Genomic DNA, 21,605 nt, shown 5'->3' on the forward strand with positions numbered 1-21,605 from the left:
GGCTAATTCCAACCGAAAGTGTCACCAGTGACTGCTGACGGCAGTGGTTTTTTCTGTGATGAGAGCACTCGTCTTCTGAGAAATGGATGACCACCAGTGTATGCTGTGTAGGCTACAGCAGAGCTCTCACAAGCAGAGTCTCTAACCTGAGCCAGTCACAGCTGTTGAAAAGATTACAGAAGTGAACATAGAAGAAGACCTGATCGCTGAAATTTAGGACAATCTGCTTCAAAAAGAGTTTTAAAAAGCAGGAAACAAATAGAGAACATCAAGAGGCTTGCTGAAGTAATAGCGTGTAGGTGATACAGACATAGAAGACAGGGCAACTTTTCAGATTCAACAGCAAATAGATCTTTCAGTTTCATAGTGTTCACCTGTTGGCTGCTGGAACATTTCTTGTAATTGGTATAATTTTACTGTTTGACAACATGATTATGTCTGGTGGCATACAGGCCAAAAGCACAGAGAAGGACCATGCTATAAGAAGCATCTCAGTCAGATAGAAGATAGACCAGGCTGATGGTGAACAGGAAAGCTACAGATAGATAGAGGAAATCAGTGAGCAAGAAGTGCTCTGTTACCATGACCTTGGTTTGGGAGCCACTAGACAATTTTTGATTCTTAGTTAGGTTGGAAACATTTATGAGTACTGTACATCTCCCACAAGATAGTACTGGATATGTACAAGAAAGCAGAATAAACACTGAGTGAGCAGCTTACATTATGGCTTTTCTAATTTATTGAGTGTTTTGCTATGCAAAGTCATGTTCTCTTCATGTACTTACACTGTAAGGAAGTGACTGAAGAAATTCATAGGGGTCAGTCTGGGTCCCTTGCATAAGCCTAAACATCCCTGTTGAACAAGAAAGAAGTGGGGCTGCTGTGCCAAAAGGAGGAGGGTCAAGATTTGAGTTGAGCCTCAAAATTTAAATCGACACTGCCTTAGCTTTCATTAAGGATAATGTAGACCAGGGGTTGGTAACTCCTAGCACGTATGCCAGAGCATGGCATGTGAAAGCATTTTACTTTGCATGCACGCAACCGGGCAGACGGCAGGGGGTTGTGAGGGGCCCAATCTTTGTTGTGGCAGTGCAGCCCCGGCCTCTTCCCCACCATCCACCTCAAGGCACGCATGCATCTGCAGCCAGCAATGAGCTGAGCTGGGTTGGGACTCCGCGGCCCCTGATGCAGCTGCTTGCAGCTTCCCTGCCACTCACTTTGAGCAGCCCGGGCTCCATTTCAGGTAGAGGTGCTGCAGGCAGCTGCACCGGAGTCCACAGAAGTCCAGCCTGGCTTGTTGCTGGTAGTGGGTGTACACCTACCGTGGAGTGGATGGTGGGGAAGGGGCTGGGGCTGTGCTGCCACAAGGATCAGGCACCTCATGGTTCCCCTGCTGTCTGCCCTTTGCACACCAACACCTTACAAATCAAGGTTGCGGGTATTTTTGGCACTCTGTCCAAAAACATTGTTGATCTCTGGTGTAGTCTATGGGGCAAAGACAGGACAGCAAATGGGACTGATGATATTGAAATGGAAGCTACTACTTAGAGGGGGAACCAAAGCTCAAAGCACTTTATGGGCTCAAATTGACCACACCAGATCAACCCTATTCCAGAATACTGAAGGAAAGGCAAGTCCAATAGCAAGTGGTATGCCATGCAGATCTAGACTTTGGGGCATGAACCCATCTAATGGAACTCTAGGTTGTCACCTCTTTGGCTGCTGTCCACTGTAGTCTTGAGGATTCTTTATTTAGTGGTCTAGGGATCAAATTTATCAATACCTTTGTTTACTTAAGACTGTCTGTAAAATCCATAGGTACAACTATTTGCTTTTTGACAGGTCAGGGGAAAGGTCTAGATTTGAACCTGGTTTCATTTATTTGGATGTTTCTGCCAGCCTTCTCAACAGCTATCATTGCAGCACCACCATTATGTCCTGTTCACTCAGCTCTTTACTCACAACTGGATTTTCTCTAGGTTAATAATTACCAGTGTTCTCCAGATCATTTCAACAGGGATGTAATGGCAGCTCTGTTGGACATCAGCTCTCTCCATATGTCAGATCTCATGCTCCTTACAGATGAGCCTTTGAAGATCTCACATGTATACTACCAACAAAAGCTGGTTTGTCCTATATTGTATCCTCTTGGTACTTAATGTTCTTAGTCCAAAGAATAAACTTTTGCTTTCATCTATACAAGTGGCATTTATGACTTCTCTTGCCTCTTTCTTCCTTAGTAACAAGCCAGCTGGCTGTCAGGCCTGTGCATGGATGCCTGCTCATGCACTAATTCCAAATCATCCAAAACACCATTTTCTTCTTGGAACATGAACAACACAACTCAGTCTTTGTCTCCCTTTCTCCAGACAGGGATCCATGGCATCAAAGAGATCCAAGACAGAAATATAAGAACCAGGGGAAAAACAGATGTAGCAATTTATAATTTAAATAAACCACAAAATCCCTACGAATTACCAGACTGCAATGCTTGGTTGTAAATTGAGCATCTGGTTTCAAGACAGGATAAATCTTCTCAGGGGACTGGGCTCTGATAACAGAATGAAATGGAGGTCCATTTGGTTCTGCAGGTGTGTGTGGGTCTGTGCTGTAGCCACCTGCTGGCTGGGACTGGAGCAACTCAGTTGTGTGTCCTGGATCCTGGACCCTAACAGCTGGCAGAACTGATCTTTACCCAGTAGTGAGAGTATTTCTACAGCTTGCAGACATATGTCTTAGCTTAGTTATGGCTCTGAGATTCCAAATATCCTTGGTCTGTGTTACAGCCACACCCATAGTGACTGAGGTAGCCAATGAATCTGTTACATTAATGTTACATGGGTGAGAAGTAGGGCCCAGCTCTTTGTGGAGATTGCTGGGTTACAGCCCTTGGCAATCCTTTGCATTTCTGGGGGGAGGCAAGGCTGACTGTACAGTTTATAAAACTGGCTCCTTATTCATAAGGATATGAATTATGGTGGTAGCAGGATCTGATAGCACTTATATTTAGAGAGAAAGCAAATTACCTTGTCATTCTTGTTACTTCCAAAAGAGCTTCCGACTTCCTATGGAGTCTGCTAGGGAGCTACATTAAATTGCTGAATTAAGCTTTTCCATGGTCTGGCATCTGCATCTTGTAACAGCTGTGTACAGAAGAGATGTCAGGCATTGCTGCCCACATATCATGGGGCCCAGCAATCAAATGGGCAGGTTATTCACTCCATCTCTTTGCCAGGGAAGAATTTGACTCTACAGAGTGTTTTCTAACATTTTAAATGTGTAGGTTTTGGAGTCTCAAGCAATGGTGCTCCCTCCTTTTCCCTCCCTTTTCCTTGGGAGATTATCCACAGTGTATTTCTTAATTGATTGATTTGTTGATTGATTAGGTCAATTTATTGATTGATTAGATTTCGAGGCCACCATTTCCCAAAAAGGCGCAGGGCAGCTTACAGAAAAAAAGCAAAATAGCTTATACAAACAGATTAAAATAGTAAATAAGATACTTACTTGTATAGCAAAAACTACCCAAGCTTAACCCTACTCACAAAACCCTTGCCCAAATAAAAAGGTCTTGCAACATTTAAATACATCTTGCTACCCAGCAGTTTCCCTTCATTTAGCCTAAACTTTCCCTTTGCATTTACCTTTTTTGGTGTTTTGCTGCAGTGCAAACTCATTTGCTGTTTGTTCTCACCACTGGTTTTCTCTCAGCAGTATGGCTTTCCACATTCCACATCAACTGAACTGCTTTCCCTTTCCCTGGATTAAGTCTTCATTCTTCCATGGTGAACATTGTATAGTTATTTTCTGCCTGTGTTTCAAATGTCTGGCTCTCCACTATTTTGTATTATTTTCCTGCCTTCGCTGAGGTTTGCTTTACTTACCAGTAGGATTCCTTCTCTGCCTATCATTAATATGGTGAATATTGTAGTTTCCCCTCTTCATTACTAACAGCAATGTTATCCAGTCTAAAGATAATATCAATCCCTGCAACATAGTACAAGATGCTTAGCCCAAACGTTGATGTCTGCTATTCATCTTTAGATAAGCCCCTGATCTTGCAATGCATAGCAGTGGGAGAACTCAACTATAAGATGTCTCCTGGACTACAGGTGCCTTTGCTCAGAGATGACCGACTGCCAGCATGTTATGCTGTACACAGCAGGATGGGAGCATTAGATTGCTTGTTTCTACCTTTGTGTTTTTGCAGCATCTAGCACAGTGGGAGGCATCCTTTTTGGCTGGGGAGCCACACATTAGCCCTGCACTTTCCCCAGGTGCCACTCTACTTTCCCTGATCTGCCACTCAACTTTCTGCTCTCTACCTGATCAGATGTTCTGCTTTCTGCCAGATCTGTCACTGTGCTGCCTGTCCCCTCCACAGTCTGCCACATACCACACACAGCAGTGCCCTGTGCCATTTGTGGCACCTGTGCTGCAGGTTGACTGCCCCAGGTCTAGCACACTGGAGCTTCTACCTGGACTGAACAAATTTGGCAAATTATGTATCTATAGTATGTAAGTGCTTTAGAAAACCCCGCTAAGCACCTGTCTTCAGACTTAGGCACCTAGGCTAGGGACAGACATTACACACAGACTAGTTTAAGTGATCAGAAACTGGTTTAACCTTGTAACAGAACAGACATTTAGTGCACATAAACCAGTTTGAAAATGGCTGAAACCAGTCTGAGATAAACCTGGTCGAATGTAGTATCAGCCTTAACTGATTTGGCTCAAACCAGCTTACGCAATGTCTGTCCCAGACCCCTTCCTGGTTTAACTTAAACCACACTCCCCCAGCCTGCTGGCGTGCTCTTGGGGCTGGGCTCTCTGCTCCAGCCCAGCCAGGCTGGCCCCTCTCCTCTGCTCCCCAGCCAAGCAGAGACAGGCAGGGGCAGGGGTCTGGCCAGAGAGGGGTTTAATTCCCCTCTCTCCCTGTGCCACCGGTAGGGACCCAAGTTGGGTCTACTGGGTGCTTCCCCTTCGCTGCTGTAGCAGCGAAGCTCCATGGCCCCTGAGGCAGAGCGGGGCAGGGAGGAAGGTTAGTCTCCCCTCTACCCCCACTGGCAGACGGGTCTGCCCACCATAGCTGCTGCGCTCACTCCCTGAAGTGCAATAAGCCCCCTGCTGTCTCCTCCACCAGATGCTGAAGGGAGGGGGAATGACCCCCTTCAAGGGGCCCTGCCGACCGGTGTCAGCTCATGCCCCAACCCGGCAGCTGCAGCAGGAAGGGGCAGGGCCCTTAGTGGGGGCAGCAACCCCTGTCATTATGTCGGGGAGTGTGAGCCCCTTCCCGACTGAGGAAGGATGGCCCGCTGTGGGGCAGGCAGAGCTGCAGTGGATTGTGCAAAGCTTGTAAAGCAGCCCCAGGGCTACCACCACCACCCCAGCAGCCCACAGCAGCTTTCTTCGCCCCACAGCATAGTGCCCCCCCATCACAGTGGCTCCCCCCACTCACCACTCCAGTGGGCTGGTCAGGGGCATGGCCAGATGCTGTCAGCTGGGCAGATCTGGCCTGCCGGTGTTGTTGCGGTGGAGATGCTGGGCAGCCCTACTCAAGCTCTGGATGGTCGCACCTGGAAGCGCCAGGAGGGGGAGGGGCTGCTTTCCACCTGTGCTGAGCAGCAGTTTCTCTTGTGCGCCGCCGCTGCTCAGCCCACATGGGTGAGCCTGGAGCTGGCGTGAGGCGTGCAGGGTCAGGGCTGCACGTGCTGGCCCCCACCTGTACTGCAGGACTGGGGCCAACAGCAGCAGCAAGGGAGCTGCTGCAACCAGGCTGCCTAGGAAGGCAGTCCCACCACGGAGCAGCCCCAGCCCAGCTGCGTCCCTAGGGAGTGGCGCCTCGGCCCGGAAGGACTGAGGGACCCGCTGGGGGCCAGACAAAGCCCCTCTGCAGGCCAGATCCACCCGTCCAGCTGGCAGTGCCCCCGCTGGCCACTGGTGCAGTGAGCGGGGAGCAACCGTGACAGGGTGGGGGAGGGGGAGGGTGTCACGGGAATAGGAAAGCTGCTGCGGGCTGTTGTGGCGGTGTCAGGGGGGCCTCCGGCTTCCTCCAGGCCCCGGTGCTGCCACATAGTCCACTGCAGCTCTGCCTGCCCCATAGTGGGGTCCTCTGCTGTAAGGGGCTCATGCTCCCCGACATTATGACGGGTTGCTGCCCCGACCAAGGGCACTGCCCTCTCTCGCTGCAGCAGCTGGCCAGGGGCACGGCCAGGTGCTGGCCCTCAGGGCCCCGTGATGGGGGCCAGGATGGGGGGATGGGGGTTATTCCCCCTCCCTCCGGTGTCTAGCGGAGGGGACACCAGGGGGCTTATTCCCCCACAGGGAGTGAGTGCGGCGGTGAGGTGGACAGACTGGGCTGGCAGTGGGGTAGAAGGGAGACTAACCCTCCTCCCTGCCCCACTCTGCCTCAGGGGCCATTGTGCCCCACTGCTGCAGCAGCAAGGGGGGAGCACCTGGCAGACTTGGCTCAGGTCCCTGCCAGTGGCACAGGGAGGACGTAATTAAACTCCTCTCTGGCCAGTTCAGCCCAGACTGGCCATGGCTCCATAACTTCCCCGCAGCTGAGGGCACACTCTAGTGCCCCAGCTCCTGGCCTGAGCAACTGCAGGCATGTGCTTGCATATCTGTGCAGTTACAAACCGGTTTCACCTAGGCAGGTTAGACTTACTTGCAAAAGTTGAATCTATTCAGGCTCTGGCTTTTTGAAGGCCCTAATCAGCTGCCTGTATCTGGTCCTATGACAATACCAGTAATAATACTGCTCCCCTTTTTCATCCAGTTGTCATGTCGCATTGGCAAGATTCAGGTCCAGGCTTCTTTAGCTGATTTTTTTTAATAGGCTTTCATTCAACACTTATGGTATCCATTGTGCTGTGCTCAGATAAGTGCATAATATATTTATCTGTACAACACTATGAGAGTCCCAGATGTTACATGTTGCTTACCTGTAAGAGACATCTACTATCTGCAGTTCATTTAAGTACATAAGCTGTGCAAGTGCACACAAATTCTTGACTCCTCTGTGGATTTTGCCACATACCTCTTTTGAACTGCATAATTGGCTAAAGTGGCTAGGAGCTATCAATTTCAAGGCTTCTAAAGCAGCCTTGCACTGACTGGGTTTTTGTCAGTGCTTGGCTCTTGTACTTGTGATGATTGCTACTAGGTTGCTATTAGGCCCTAATAATTAGGGGCATAAAGCCCTGAAAAACAAGCTTAGTAGAAGCTGTCCCTGTAGTTAATGAGTACTGTTTACCAAGAGCCTGGGTAGGTGCCCAGCCTTTTTTTAGTCCTAAAGCTAAATGCACTTAAACAGCGTATTCTGCTGTATTCCACATATTTTGAATTATCTCACTTCCTTTCTTCCACTAATTATTAATGTCATCACCTCACAAATGTTTCCCTGGCAGGCAGTTTCAAGATAAAATTAGCACAGGACTTTTTTTCAGTTGTTGAAAACAGTGAGAGAGAAAGAGAGTGTGTGTGTCTGTGTAGGATGAATTGTGATAATTTGCAAAAGCTATGATTTAATTTTACTTTGTACTTATGTTTAAATATGCTGTTGGACTAAAAATCGCAAGTTGCAGTTTTAAAAAGAAATTTCCCCACATGTGACAAATTGTCACACTTTCTTTTGAAAAAAAGATAGAAGTCTGCTTTGCTAGTTGCTGTTTATTGGATTTCTCTCCACTTGGAAAGTGAAAATGGACCAATAAATATCAGATTATCATAGACTAGTGCAGTGCTTCAGGAGAAATATATATATATAATACATAGTTTAACACTGTGTGTGAGTGTGCATGCGCACGCGCGCTGATGTGGATGTTGCAAAAGAACATGAAAGCTCACTATTGGTCTCAGGCTTTTTAAAAATTACTTTAACAAAACTTAAATTCTGGGCAAGTGTACTGCATTGAATTAGAGCTTTTGAAGAGACAGTCTCAGTTTTGGTCTGAAATCCAACCTAGTTTAAAAATGTGGTCCAGATTTTAACAGCTGTGTCTCTAACAAACAAACAAACAAACAAACAAAACTCTTACTTACCACAAACAAGGAAGTGACACCAAATCAAGGAAAAAAGAAAGCCATATTTATTTAACTGCACCAACAAACTTGACGTAAAAAGACATGTAGCTGGACTGGGGCTACAGTTAGGGATCAACATCTTGTGTCCACACAGATAGGAATGCATCCTCAGATAATGTTTTGGCTTAAGAGACAACCTTGTGGTGACACAGGATTTCACTACGTTGTGAGAGCTCCATCCAAAGGAACAGAAATGTCACATAGCCATTCATGCTGCTTGTTAATCTGATCACCCTTGTTCTTAACCTGTGAACCTATGCTTGGGCTGTGGCTGCATTTTCTGACTTGTGGGGGTGCTGTGTTAATAAAACCATGGTGTTAAAATCTTTGCTTGTCTTGAACATTGCTCTCGTATCCCTAGTTACTACCTGAGCTGCTGCATTTTACCATATGCACTGGGGCTTTGTTAGTTTGCCAGTTCATTGGTGTTACTTTGTCAAGAAGTTTGTTATTATAATTTATTAACATAATGCTGGGCTACTGCTTTTCTTTTACTTATTCTTTTCACTCCATACATTGATACATGTGTGCCACAGCTTATGTTTTAAATACCTTTTTATTTATGGATTCATTGGTTTGAGCACATTGTATCCAGTAGTCAAGTCTGTCTTTAGGGACACTTGGCTTCCCAAGGGTTGTTCTCTTAGAGAGATGAGCAGGGATCCGGGTTTTTTGTTTCCTGTGGAAAAAAACGCAGATTTTCCCTTTTAACTAAGAAAAATGCAGATTTTTAATTTTAATGGAAAAATGTGGATTTTCCACTTTTGCAAATTGCTCTCTGCAGGCTGACAGAGTTCCAGCCTGCAAGGGGCTGGGAGGAGCGGGAGGAGGGCAGTAGAGCAGGGGTGCCATGAGCATGTGCGTGCTCACACAGACACAAGGCTGCCAGGCAGCCTGGAGAGCTGCTCCACCAGGTAAGACTGGTGGGGGGAGGGGGTATTGAAGCCCCATAGAGAGGGAGGGAGGTGGGCAGGGCTGGGTTTGGGGCTGCTGCCCAACCCGGGTGATGCGTGGGGCTTGATGCCGGAGGCTGGAATGCACTGCTGCAGGGCCAGCACAGGGAGTGGAATGGAGCAGCAGGCAGCTCGTCTGGGGGGTGAGGGGAGATAAGGCAGGATCCCTGTCACTGTATATACTCTTTGGGGGGGCACATGCTGCCCAGATCTGTGCACAGAGCAGGGACTGGGTAGGTGCAGGCTGCCCACTGCAGGCTGGGGCTCCCTGCCATGCTGCCCTCCCCCTGGGGTCTCTGTGGCCCAGTGGGTGGGAGCTGGCAGGGCAGGGCAGAGCGGGGCCAGGCATGGAAGATCCTTGCTGCTGCAAGCCCCATGCCACCCTGCAAGGTATCCCTTGCTGCCGGGCAGCAGTGGGGGTGGCAGCACGGAGTTGTGCCCCTTGCTGCTGCTGGGCGGGCAGGGGGTGTGTTGCCATGGCAGCACAGGGCTTGCAGCAGCAAGGAGTTTTCCTGCCCTGCCCTGCCCTGCCCTGCCATGGTGGGGCCTGCCTGCTGGGTTGCAGTGGCCCCAGGGGCGGGGCAGTAGGGCAGGGAGCCTGAGCCTGCCCCCACCCCCTAGTTGTGGCGCCCCCAGGAGAAGGGGAGCCAGGTTCCACTCTGCCGCAGCAGCCTCTGCCTCCGGCAAGCAGCAGCTGGGGCTTGGGCGCTGCTGCAGGGGGCAGGAGGCTGCAGACCTGGGTCCCTGGCCCTTTAGCCCTGACAGCTGGGGGCCCCATGGCTAGGGGCCAGGGGGCTGTGGGTGGGGAGTGAGGGGCCTGGACCTGCGTCCTGGTGATGGGGGCAGGGGAAACTCTGATTTTCCATGATAAAAAACCTCAAATCAAATACCAAAATGTATAGGTATTTAGAATTTATTTTATTATAGTGATAGAAGCACTGGTAGGCTTCCAAACTGCTTTAAAATAGTAAATATATCAAGAAAATATTACGTTCAGTTGACACGTACACATGCACACACATGCACACACACACAGTGTGGTGTTTCATTTTAATTATGGATTTTGGGTTTTTTTTGAATTGGAGAATTTGCAGTTTTTAAGCAGAGAAAACCAGGATCCCTGGAGATGCATTATACTTGTAACCTTTGGATTCCTACCTGAATTAGAGGCAGCCTTACCTATTGGAGATAGAGGATTAGTCTAAACTTATTAATGAATAAATTGATGCCTCTATTCTTGCATGCACTGGACATCCTCAAGAAACTCTGAGCTCCTACATACACCATGTTCCTTTTTTGCATGATTTCTCACTCTACTTCTACCCAAGGGTGGGGGACTTCTCTGTTCCATATTAACAAACCACAGCTCCACCCGCACACCTGTGCTTGAACCCAGTCTCTGATGTAGGTAGGGGCAGGATTCAAATGTCAGGCTTTGCAATCATCTTCCCACCTGCTCCCAGCATCTGCAGAAAAACATAATTATAGAAGGGGAAAAATATCAATATTGTTTTTAAACTGTGAAATGTCTTCTTACCTTCTCATGCAGAGTATCTAAAGAGCCCCCAGATAGGTATGGAAATGAGGCTGCTGATCAAATGCAGCCTTGCTGAATATCTTCAAGTCTCCAATATTTGCATGTTCTTTTGGAAGTCCTCGGGTTGACAGGAAGGGTTCCACAGTAAATGCCTCTACTGGGACTTTTGGGTTGATCTTTAAAACTACTGAACAATGCAAGAAGGCCTGGAAGTGACACACAGACCAGCTGAGCCTAAGGCATTCTGACTTTGTGAGCTCATGGGTCTCACTGCAGGCTTTGGCACACAATATAGCAAAGTGTATCTGAAATTCCTGAATGCTGGTTTGATAACCTAGGGGCCCTGATCCTCCCACTGCACTGAACAAATACCTCCCTTTAGCATCAATAAGAATTATTCATATATGTAAGCTGAAGAATCAGGGCCTTACAGCTGGCAGGCATCTATCCACAAGGAAGTAAAGCACAGGGCAGTGGAAGTACTAGCTTCTCACCGGATGTCTGTCAGCCTGCCTCAGCCCAGTTCTTCAGATATCTTCACCAATGGCTGGGGCAAGGGCATGTCCACAACCCACTCAACTTCAGGGAAGAATGCCTCACCAGTGTTTGTGGGGTTTCAAACCAGGAGGTGAATTCTTGTCTTTGAGGTGTGGATTGTTACTGTGCGCTGGTACAACTGCCTAGTTCAGGGCTACTGTATTAATATTAATCTCTCATGTGATGCTGGTTGTGTAGTGCTTTGTGTGTGCGTGCATGTGTGAACATGCACATATTTATACTACTGTTACCCTGCACTTCTGCTTAATAGGGACTCTGTTGTGTTGATTCAGTCCTGTCACAGATACTGGCGAAGATAACGACGAGACACAGCTAGGGCCACCTGTCGCCCTGAGGAACTGTTTTCCCCTGCCAGGCATCAGCATACTTGATAAGCTCATCAAAACATGCCCGATTTGGCTTCAACTGAGCATGAATGAGGAGAGGGCCAGAGAGATACTAAGCAAAGAAATGGCTGGGGTAAGTCTACATTTGTCCGAAACAGTTTCAGTTCAGACAACCACATTTCCTGTTACTCAGCAGAGCTGAGAGAGATGTCTTTTCATGTGGAAGCTAAAGTTTCTAGCAGAGTCTGGTTGGTGCTGGCACGGTAGACATTCCGGTTTGCTCTAGACCAATGGCATATGTCCATGGAAAGGATTATACCTTTGATTTGTCTGGTCAGCACATGGTTTCAGGATATCTTTTCCCATCCATCTCAGATAAGGGTACCCCTGCCCTGCCCTGCCTGTCTGGCTCATAAGGGTTTTATTATTATTATTATTATTATTATTATTCTGCTTTTGGCTCTGTTGACTACCTAGTTGTGCAGCCTGTTTCAGTGTCTTTTCAATATCTCTAACTTGTACCTAGTTTAAAAAGTGAAACCTTAAACATGAACTGAAGAATCAAATATTACCTTCCTTTGGAGCGCCTGTGGGATGCACATACTGACTGTGGCTCTGAGTTTTAGTCTTGCTGTTGTTTGTTATATTGTTTTTGTTTGATCAAACATGACCAAATTGTTGGCAGCAGTTGAATGGAAAGAAAATGGGTTTGGAGCTTTCACAAAGAATGTTGTTCTCCTAAATGCTTTTCAGGTGTTTGAGATAAAGAAATGTTGCCAAAAACCAAAGCAAACCAATTTTAAAAATCCTTTTGCAATTACTCAGGTTTAACTTCCTTGGAACCATTATGTCATTAACGCTCCAGTCATCCAGAGGAATCCTAAGATGGAAGAGATCTGAATTTCTAATATTAAACAAGATAAAACAAAAAATAAACCCCAATGAACAAAAAACCCCCCAAAAGAACAAAAACCAAGCAAGCAGGGGATGCTTTCTGTTCTGGTTAGTTTTATGGAGAAAAGCTTCCAGGAATTCTTTCTGTGTTATAAAGTGTTTTGGGAAGAAGTAGGATGCTTAGACCAAATTTGTCTTTTTCAGGGCACTTCTAATAAAATAGTTTCATAGTTGGTAGGGTCGGAAGGGACCTGAGCAGATCATCAGGTCCAACCCCCTGCCACGGGCGGGAAAGAAAGCTGGGGTCAAATGACTCCGGCTAAGTGATTATCTAGCCTCTTTTTGAAGACCCCCAGGGTAGAAGTGAGCACCACTTTCCTTGGAAGTTGGTTCCAGATCCTAGCCGCCCTGACTGTGAAGTAGTGCCTCCCGATATCTAGCCTGAATCTACTGTCAGTCAACTTATGGCTGTTATTCCTTGTTACTCCCAGTAGTGCTTGGGGGAACAGGGACTCTCCCATTGCCTGCTGGTCCCCCTTGGCCAGTTTGTAGATGGCCACCAGATCCCCTCTCAGCCTTCTCTTGTGAAGGCTGAACAGGTTCAGGTCCCATAGCCTCTCCTCGTAGGGTCTTCCCTGCTGTCCCCAGATCATGCAAGTGGCCCTCCTCTGGACCTTCTCGATGCTGGCCACATCCCTCCTGAAGTGTGGCGCCCAGAACTGGACGCAGTACTCCAACTGCGGCCTGACCAGTGTTGCGTAGAGGGGGAGGATCATCTCTTTGGACCTGCTCGTGATGCATCTGTGGATGCATGACAAGGTGCGGTTAGCCTTCCTGACCGCGTCCCCACATTGGTGGCCCATGTTCATTTTGGAATCAATAATGACACCAAGATCCTTTTCTGCCTCTGCATTGACGAGAAGGGAGTTCCCCAGCCTGTAAGGTCTGCTGCTGGTTCTTCCTCCCCAGGTGCAGCACCTTGCATTTGTCAGTATTGAATCCCATCCTGTTCTCATCTGCCCACCCCTGTAACCTGTCTAGATCTAGTTGCAGCCTGTCCCTCCCTCCAGCGTGCCCACTTTTCCCCACATCTTAAAGCCATCCGCGAATATGAACAAGGTGCTTTTCACTCCCTCGTCCAAGTCGAGGGTCCAGAATATGGACCCTCCTCCTATTAATTCCCTGCCTAAAGTTCCAAGGGAACGTAAGGATGCTGTGCAAATCAAAGAGACTGAAATTAATAAACACAACTTGTTCAGAATGAAGCTAGGATTCGGGGCAGAGGTGTCCCTTCAGGGAAACCCTAGGCATTGTCTAAACTGGAAGAGAAAGGTGAGGTTGAATTTACCATGTTTCTTGTTGTCCTGCTCAACAGTAAAGCCCAGTCTTAGACAGGTGACAATTGGGGATAAGTACTGACCGCAGAAACTGAACCCAATCTGATGTTTTAGTTTAAATTAGCAGGATGTGGACATGTGAGTAGTTCTGCTGGTTTCAGCATGAATACCCATTATGCGACACCCCTTACGTGAGCTAGAGGGGGCAGAATTACACACGGGGTGAGAGCCTCATCTCCCTGAGGGAACAGCTTGTTGTGAACTCTGTGGTGCTGCTGGGTTCTTCTTAAGTGAAACTCTGATGAATAAGACCTGAGTAGAAAAAAACCCAGCTTTAAGAAAGCGGCACTTGTGAAAGGAAGGTTTCAGCAGGAAAGCCTATCTCTGGGGTAAAATAAAGCCAGAATGTTCTCCTAAAACTTCAAATTTTATAAAGATCAGTCCTGCCAAATGGTGAGTTGGTCCTTTAAGTAGGCTGAGCTCAACTCAGTACCCAGCACAACTGTGAGCCCTCCCATCACAGAAATGGAAATAAGTGCATGAGGTCATGTGATGGATTCATAGATTCATAGATTCATAGATGTTAGGGTCAGAAGAGACCTCAATAGATCATCGAGTCCGACCGCCTGCATAAGCAGGAAAGAGTGCTGGGTCTAGATGACCCCAGCTAGATACTCATCTAACCTCCTCTTGAAGACCCCCAGGGTAGGGGAGAGCACCACCTCCCTTGGGAGCCCGTTCCAGACCTTGGCCACTCTAACTGTGAAGAAGTTCTTCCTAATGTCCAATCTAAATCTGCTGTCTGCTAGCTTGTGGCCATTGTTTCTTGTAACCCCCGGGGGCGCCTTGGTGAATAAAACCTCACTAATTCCCTTCTGTGCCCCCGTGATGAACTTACAGGCACAAGGTCGCCTCTCAACCTTCTCTTGCGGAGGCTGAAAAGGTCCAGTTTCTCTAGTCTCTCCTCGTAATAGGAGCTTGGCCACTCAGAAGCAGGCCTACTGGCATATAAGAGACAGCCTGTCTTTGGGCTGCAAGGGGCTAGGGGAGTTGTCATTGGGTACAGCAGCCTGTTGGGGAAGGGCTGCCGTAGGAGGAAGAGGATGATTCCCTTAAGCAGTCAGGTGCAGGACCTGAAGGCTAAAAACTGCAGGGAACTCTGTGCAAGGGAAAGGACCTGCTTTCTATGGTGACCTGATTTAATGTGGAGAAATAAAACTAGCCTGAGTGGGTCCAGGAATCCTGATGCTGCTGGCAATGGTGTTTGATGTGCCAAGCTGGTGAGTTGGCTTACTGGCTTGTGTGGTCCCCATGGACTGGACTTTAGAAAACGGCAGCTTGAGCATGAGCTCTTGGAAAGATGATCCCTTTCCCCACCCCCGCTTCTCCACTCTCCTGACAGCAGCAGATGCTGTACCATGTGCTTATACCAGGTCCTGTAGATGTTAAATTGTAGACTGTAGTTGAAAGAAAGCTACTAACTGGCTGCGTGGATAGCAGGAGTGCCTGCTCTGCTCTGAGGACACAACCCCTGTTAAATGGCTGTGGACTATGTTTAGCCTCTGGAACCACAACAAGAATCTGTGAGCAGAAAAGGGAACCAGCAGGTCTCCAGATTTCACTTCTCTCCTCATCAGTGTGAACCACCAGGGAAGCAACACCAGGCCTTCAGCTTGGAGCTTTAGAGTCCAACACAGATTGAATCTCACCACTGACCAGTACCACAGCTTGGCCATCACTCCCATCTTTCGGGGGGGGGGGGGGGAGAACTAAGGCACAGAGCAAGTTAATGACTTAATGTCCTGTAACTGGGGGTCCATTCCCCTGTTACCTGAAAGAAAAGAGTAGGATAGTGACACAAATGCTGCCCACCAGGTGCCCAGTTAGGGGAGCTGCAAGACTCAGTCTGCACATTGCAGGCAGCTGTTGATTAGGTGTTAGCATCACCTGGAACTTATTAACAGCAAGGAGAAAGGGCCATGTCAGCTGGAGGTGGGGAGGGGGGTTAAGGTCAGACTGGCTCAGATACATAGAAGGAGCTTTGCAGTTATACTATATGGGGAGATAAGTTATGTGTTTCTTCTTCTGTTGCTGTTTGGGGTTTGTGTTATACCTGAGGACTGGGTTGTGGCTGTAGGGGAGAAGGAAGAGAGGGTCCCTGGGGCATTCTGGGCAAAGGGCAGGCAAAGTAAGATAGGCTAAGGGCTGCAAGGGTCAAGGCCCAGGCACAAGCACAAGCCTGGGAGGGTAGGTGCCCTGAAAGGCACTTGGTTGGGAACTGGCAGCCAAAGGAGGCCTTGAGGTCTGTCACTGAAGGCCTGATGTCCAGGCACAGATGGGGCTGAGGTCAAGGAACTGATGCCATTAGCAATAGGAGTCACAGGGGAGTGCCTCAGAGACACTCTGTGGTATGAGGGGCTAAGGCCCAGACAGACCTGCCAGGGTCCAGGACCCAGTGGGCATCTAGGGCTAAAGACTGGAGAGAGGGGCAAAGCCTGGAAGGTCCAGCAGGCCTAGCTGAGAGAGAGAAACTGGACCAGGAGGTAGGGTGGCCATCACAGAGGACATTCCGGTTTTCTGCTACTCTGTCCTCTATTGTTAGAAACCCGACAAGAGAAAAATAGAGGACATAGAGGCATCCGGTTTCATATCAATAGAGGACAGCTGGACTGTCTTCTGTGATGGCCATCCTACTGGGAGAGCCCAGATGAGAGAACGAGCACTGCTATAGTCAGGCCATGAGGATAAGCCGACTAGCAGTCTGACAAGCAGGGCAGTGCAGGGCAAGCACTGAAAGCCAAATTCTGGGTATCTGAAGGCAGCCTCCCAAATTTATTAACCATCAAAGCATGGCAGGTAAAAGAAGAAGAGACCTGGTAGAGGGAATCTGAGTGGGTGAATGGGCATAGGGGGTGCAAACAGAAGTTACGTTTGTTGCTTTTAAAGTGATTGATCACGTGATAAATTAACCCTCAGCAAATGAGGGATCAAATGAAAGCACTCCACCCTGGAGCACCTTAGGGAACTTGTTCCTTAGGGCTAATTTGTAGGCCTGCTCCTGGGGCTGTCAGCAGGAAGGGAGGGGGCCAAGCTGGGGTTTGCCCCATCTGAGCTGTGGGGTGCAGGTGGATTGGAGTTCCCCTGCCTTGTTTCCCCACCACCAGCCCCCCCTGCAGATCAGGCCACACAAATCCCAGCCAGCGGCTCTCTCCCCATCTTCCCTCCCTTCTTGCCGACAGCCTCAGAGCTGAGGGCTAGGGGAGAGGGGTGACTCCTTGGAGGCAAGAAGGCTCCGCTGGCTTTTGCAGGCAGACTTAATTTCCCCTTTTTCTTCCCCCTGCCCCCCCGCCCAAAAGGTGAACATTTGTTGTGTCGGGGTGCCGGGCAGTCTAACTACATGGTATTTACGTAAAGTGCCATGAGTTAAAGCAGGGACCTGCACATCTGTCGGCACCCAGCACGGCCTGTAAGGGGCACTGCAGCCACTCCTGGAGGCAGAGCCTGTTACACTTCCCCTTCCCCTTCCCCATGGATCCTGTCAATTCTGAAGGTAGTATGGGGGTTGCTTCCAGCTATCTCTGTCCCTGACCTCCTGTTCATCTAGGCACTTATACGGTCTGTGTCAGGGTTTGGGGTTGGGCTGCACAATCAGTGATCTTAATCCTGCATTGAAGGCAAAGTGCTGCAGGGTTCAATTTTACTTTGGTGGGCAGGTGGCGAGATGAGGCTCCTGTTCTGTATTCAGTTGAACCAGAAACCAGCTGGACACACCTTGCACATCTTAGCAAAGCTGCCTCATGTTTTGCCTGTTTGAAAGCCCTGTGAGGTGCTCTAAGCCCCACCATCTGAGTGCTCTGCATCAGTAACCCTCCCAGATCAGACCCCGTGTTCATTTCCCCCCCCCATTGCCACTTGGCTTCCAGACAAGCTCCTCTTGATTCCTCTTACTGAAAAATTAATGCTTTCTTGGGATATTTTTCCTTTCTGTAATAATTTAATCGTGTTGGAGACTTGCGCTTCTCTCTACCATTAATACTACAACTTTAGAATTATTTGCATTTTGAAACAGCTTTTATAAATTCTTTCTTTCTCTCCCACGTAAAGCTTCTTTAAGGAGGAAGTGGCAGTAAGGGTTTCTCTCTTTGTACCTGGGCTTTCATGGTTCAAGCGAAAAATATTCCTGCTGCTGAGCTCTAATTAGAATGGTTCTTAGGAATTCATTGGGTGCTCACAATACAAAGAAAAAATGTGACTCACACCTAAAAGGCCACCTTTTTCTTGATTACACCTGTATGTGTTTTGTTCTATTATATACACGTGTTCCCAGCCTCTCCAGCCCTGAAAGCAGAATTATTTTTTATAAGATCAACTCTTGGCCTTTTTTATCCCTATATCTGTAAAGATGTATACGAGCCATATTCTACATTCATTCATGCTAGAATCTTGATGTCACTTTACAAATCAGGAAAAGTATAGCTTTAAACGTATGTTAGTAATCAGACTGCCTTGGGTTTAGGTGTGATTTTAATGGAGCATAAGTACTTTCCTGGCCTTCTGGAAAAATGAACTGCACCCAAAGAAAATACTACTACTTAGTAGTTATATCCACTTCAGTTTGTCAGTGAAGAATTAAATGAAACGTAGAGATCAATTGAAAAAAACACATTCTAGAGATTAATTGAAATAGCTACTGAAACACTTCCTTGCTAATCATCTAAAATTAAGTTCATAAGCTCATATAATGTAATACAGCTCCCATTTATTTTCCTCTTCTGCAGATATTTTTAGTTAGGAAAGATGGTAACATGAACAATATGGTCCTGTCATTCTGCTACCCAGCCCAGAATGAAGCTCCTGATATGCTAGAGTACAACATCAAGGAAGAAAAATCAAGTAAGTATTTGCAAGTCTCTTGTTGCTTGCTCTGACCATCAAACTGCCTTTTTTCCCTCTTGACATTTTGACAAAAATGTGTGCAAAAATATGTTTGAAATTCAATATGTTTCAATATAACTTTAATTTAAATAAATAAGACTCTGGAAGCAGCAGGTCTTGCCCCAGCACGAGAGCTGGACAAACATTTCCTGGAGAGTAGTTAGCCTGATATTTTCCACTCTTCTGTACCTTGTGCCAACATTTACATCCATGCAAAGCAATACACAATGCTGTCAAAGTAAGTAGTAGTTTATTCAGGTAATTGAGAGGTAGCATTAGCCTACCAGCACAGTGGAGAAGGATACTGTACTATGTAAGACTTTTACTTTTTAAGGAATGTTGCAAGTGAAAATGCTTGCAAAGGCTATTAACAAAAAAGGAATTGAAAGGAACATTAATGTCATCAGAGCAAGTTCACCTTTTTTATTAATATGAACACTTACAAGTACTTGTTCCCAACATTCATGCAACTCTGCTCCAAAGCAGGCCAAAATGGGGGAGACTTTGATTCATCCTCAAGTGCTTTATTTTAAGTTTTGATAACCAGTCTAGTGAGCTATTTCTTTTTCCTCACAATAGCTGCTATAAAGGTTCCCTTCCCCCGCCTTGATCCATTTAAATTTATGCATTATCAAAGAGCAAGGGCATAAGAAAACTCAGAGATTCATTGTTCCTTCTGACTATTAAATCTATGAATCTATTAGATCACCTAGTTTGAGCTTCTGCCTAACACAAGCCATAGACTTGCATCAACTGCACTTAGCCCAGTACCTTGCCTAACTACAGCATATATTTCAGGAAGGTGTCCAGTCTTGACTACATTTGTGAATTATTGTATGTAATGGCTCAGACCATTGTATCAAATTGAATAACTGAGGGATTATTGAATCATCTGTAGTAACATCAATGCATTCTTCATTCAAAAAACAGAGAAAGTGAAGGGATATTTACAGAATCTAGCAAGGGAAGTGTAGGTTTCGTTTTTTTTGTTTTGTTTTTTTAAGTTAACAGAGACCTAGGTTTTGCCGAGTGAACAGTCGTGGTTTGTGGCAGGGTGCTTTTTGGATACTTCCCATTTTTTTTCTTTGCAGCCTTTAGGAAGTTATATTCTTGAATGCTGGCATCACTGAATCATCAAGTAGATATAGTACTTGTTTTGCTCATTCTGCACTATAAAAATTTCTGAACAGAGGTGAAATGAAACTGCTTATGAAAAACATACAATATAGCATCCTAGCTTGTTGCATACTGATAGGAAATAAATAGCAGTAAGTGAAGTAGAACAGTGGGTCAGATTTTCACCTAGTGTAAATGATTGTTGCTCCATTGATTTACATCAGTTTACACCAGCTCAGGATCTGGTCCCAAGAACTGCAAACCACAAGAGAGGTTTTGTGCAGTGTCCCTCCAAATGATTATGTCGTATTTCATAATTTGGCATAAATTTACATAAATAGTAGACTTAGGGCATAGAGAGATCTGAAGTGTCCTGCAATAACACTTCAGATGCTATTGCAGGACCATAGAGTTATATAAATATTCAGAACATGTATAGAAAAAGCAGAATAAATGGAGTGTTGGAATTAAAAATTAGCTTCTATACATGAGAAATGGCAGCACATATGTAATAAGCTACACCATTCTGGAGATGTCACATTCCAATCAGGGCGATTCACATTATTTTTAGCTTGCCTTCTGTCAGCAATATGCCTTAGTCAGGTCTCCATACTTAGCAAGTTTGACAGTAACGCACCAGAACAAGCTCTGGTTGTGCTTTTGGGTTCTTCTTCATTTGGGGTAAGTTGCCCATTTTGTTGACTCCAGAGGAATCCAAATGAATCCTGGAGGGTTGTCTCTGTTGCGGTGCTACATGAGGAGACAGCGGAGACTTGATGTCTCTGTCCCAGAAAAACCTAGAAAATCTGCTTTTGTTTGGGTTGGGGTCCCCCCTCCCCCAACCCAAACAAGAAGTTACATTAACTCCTTTCTGGGCCTTTTTTGACTGATGTTTGTTTAGCAAAGAAAATCATATGTTGTTAATTTACTGTAAACTGATTCTGTTTAATAGCTGTGGTTTCTGTTATAAGATTGTGGTAAATTCATGATATCTCTCACCTTACAATGCGCTTACATTTTCCTAGGTTTCCATTAGGAATGCAAGTGTTGAGACTGGGACATTTTGCTAATGTGTGTAATGAATGACCATGGACAAGAGAAATTACCTGGCTTGAAAATGTTTGTGCATTAAAGATGCATAATATGGATGACTAGTGTACCATTCTGATACTGTACAAACTCTCAGTATGTAGTTAGTGTTCTGTAAGAACTGGTCTAGAAACTGAAAGCTGACCAGACTTTTTCCAAAAGTACTGGTTTTTGTTTGACTTTGCAAAAACCCTTGCTTATGTCTCTGAGCCTTTTCAGTAGAGGCCTCCATTCCATATTGCTTCAGCTTCCAGCTGAACATTGCTAACAACTAGCATATGACAGTGAGCTCTTGCTGCTGTCTGGTTTTATAGCCTCACGAAATAAAGGAAAATTGATATATGGATAATACTAGTGTGCCAGCAAATTCCCTTGCTACCACCAAGTTTTGCCTAGATCACCACACTTTTAATTGTTGTTCAGGCAGACACAGACTTTATTTTTGCCTCTACTCTTCTCTTTCTGAATGCCATTTTTTTTGGTTGACTTTGTGAATTGGGGGTAGCCGATAAGAATTTTCATGTAAATGATGGGTTTTAAATTTTATAAAAATGTTGTATTTCCTGACTTCTTCAGGAGAAATACAGATAATGGGCAACTAATCGTTACACATAACTTAAGACATTTTGATTGTCATTATGAGTCTTTTTAACAGCAGAATGTAAAACCTTGTTACAGCCCTCCCTTTGTATTCAGTGAGGGTCAAGACTTTTCCCAGTTCTTATTCAGGAAAATTCCCACTGAGTTGTACAGGAATCTGCTGGAGCCTTTA

At 46.4% G+C, this 21,605-nt stretch overlaps 1 protein-coding gene across 5 annotated transcripts in view; it reads left to right on the forward strand.

Moving 5' to 3' along the window:
* Window positions 1-21,605, forward strand: part of RIN3 (Ras and Rab interactor 3) — a 151,460-nt gene that overhangs the window by 16,996 nt on the left and 112,859 nt on the right. For all 5 annotated transcript variants that reach the window (XM_059723180.1, XM_059723181.1, XM_019481657.2 and 2 more), the window contains exons 2-3: window positions 11,409-11,595; window positions 18,472-18,586. In XM_059723180.1, coding sequence (XP_059579163.1) covers window positions 11,409-11,595; window positions 18,472-18,586 — 302 coding nt within the window. The remainder of the gene's footprint in view (window positions 1-11,408; window positions 11,596-18,471; window positions 18,587-21,605) is intronic.

This window comes from Alligator mississippiensis, chromosome 2 (assembly GCF_030867095.1).
Source record: "Alligator mississippiensis isolate rAllMis1 chromosome 2, rAllMis1, whole genome shotgun sequence".
NCBI lineage: Eukaryota > Metazoa > Chordata > Crocodylia > Alligatoridae > Alligator > Alligator mississippiensis.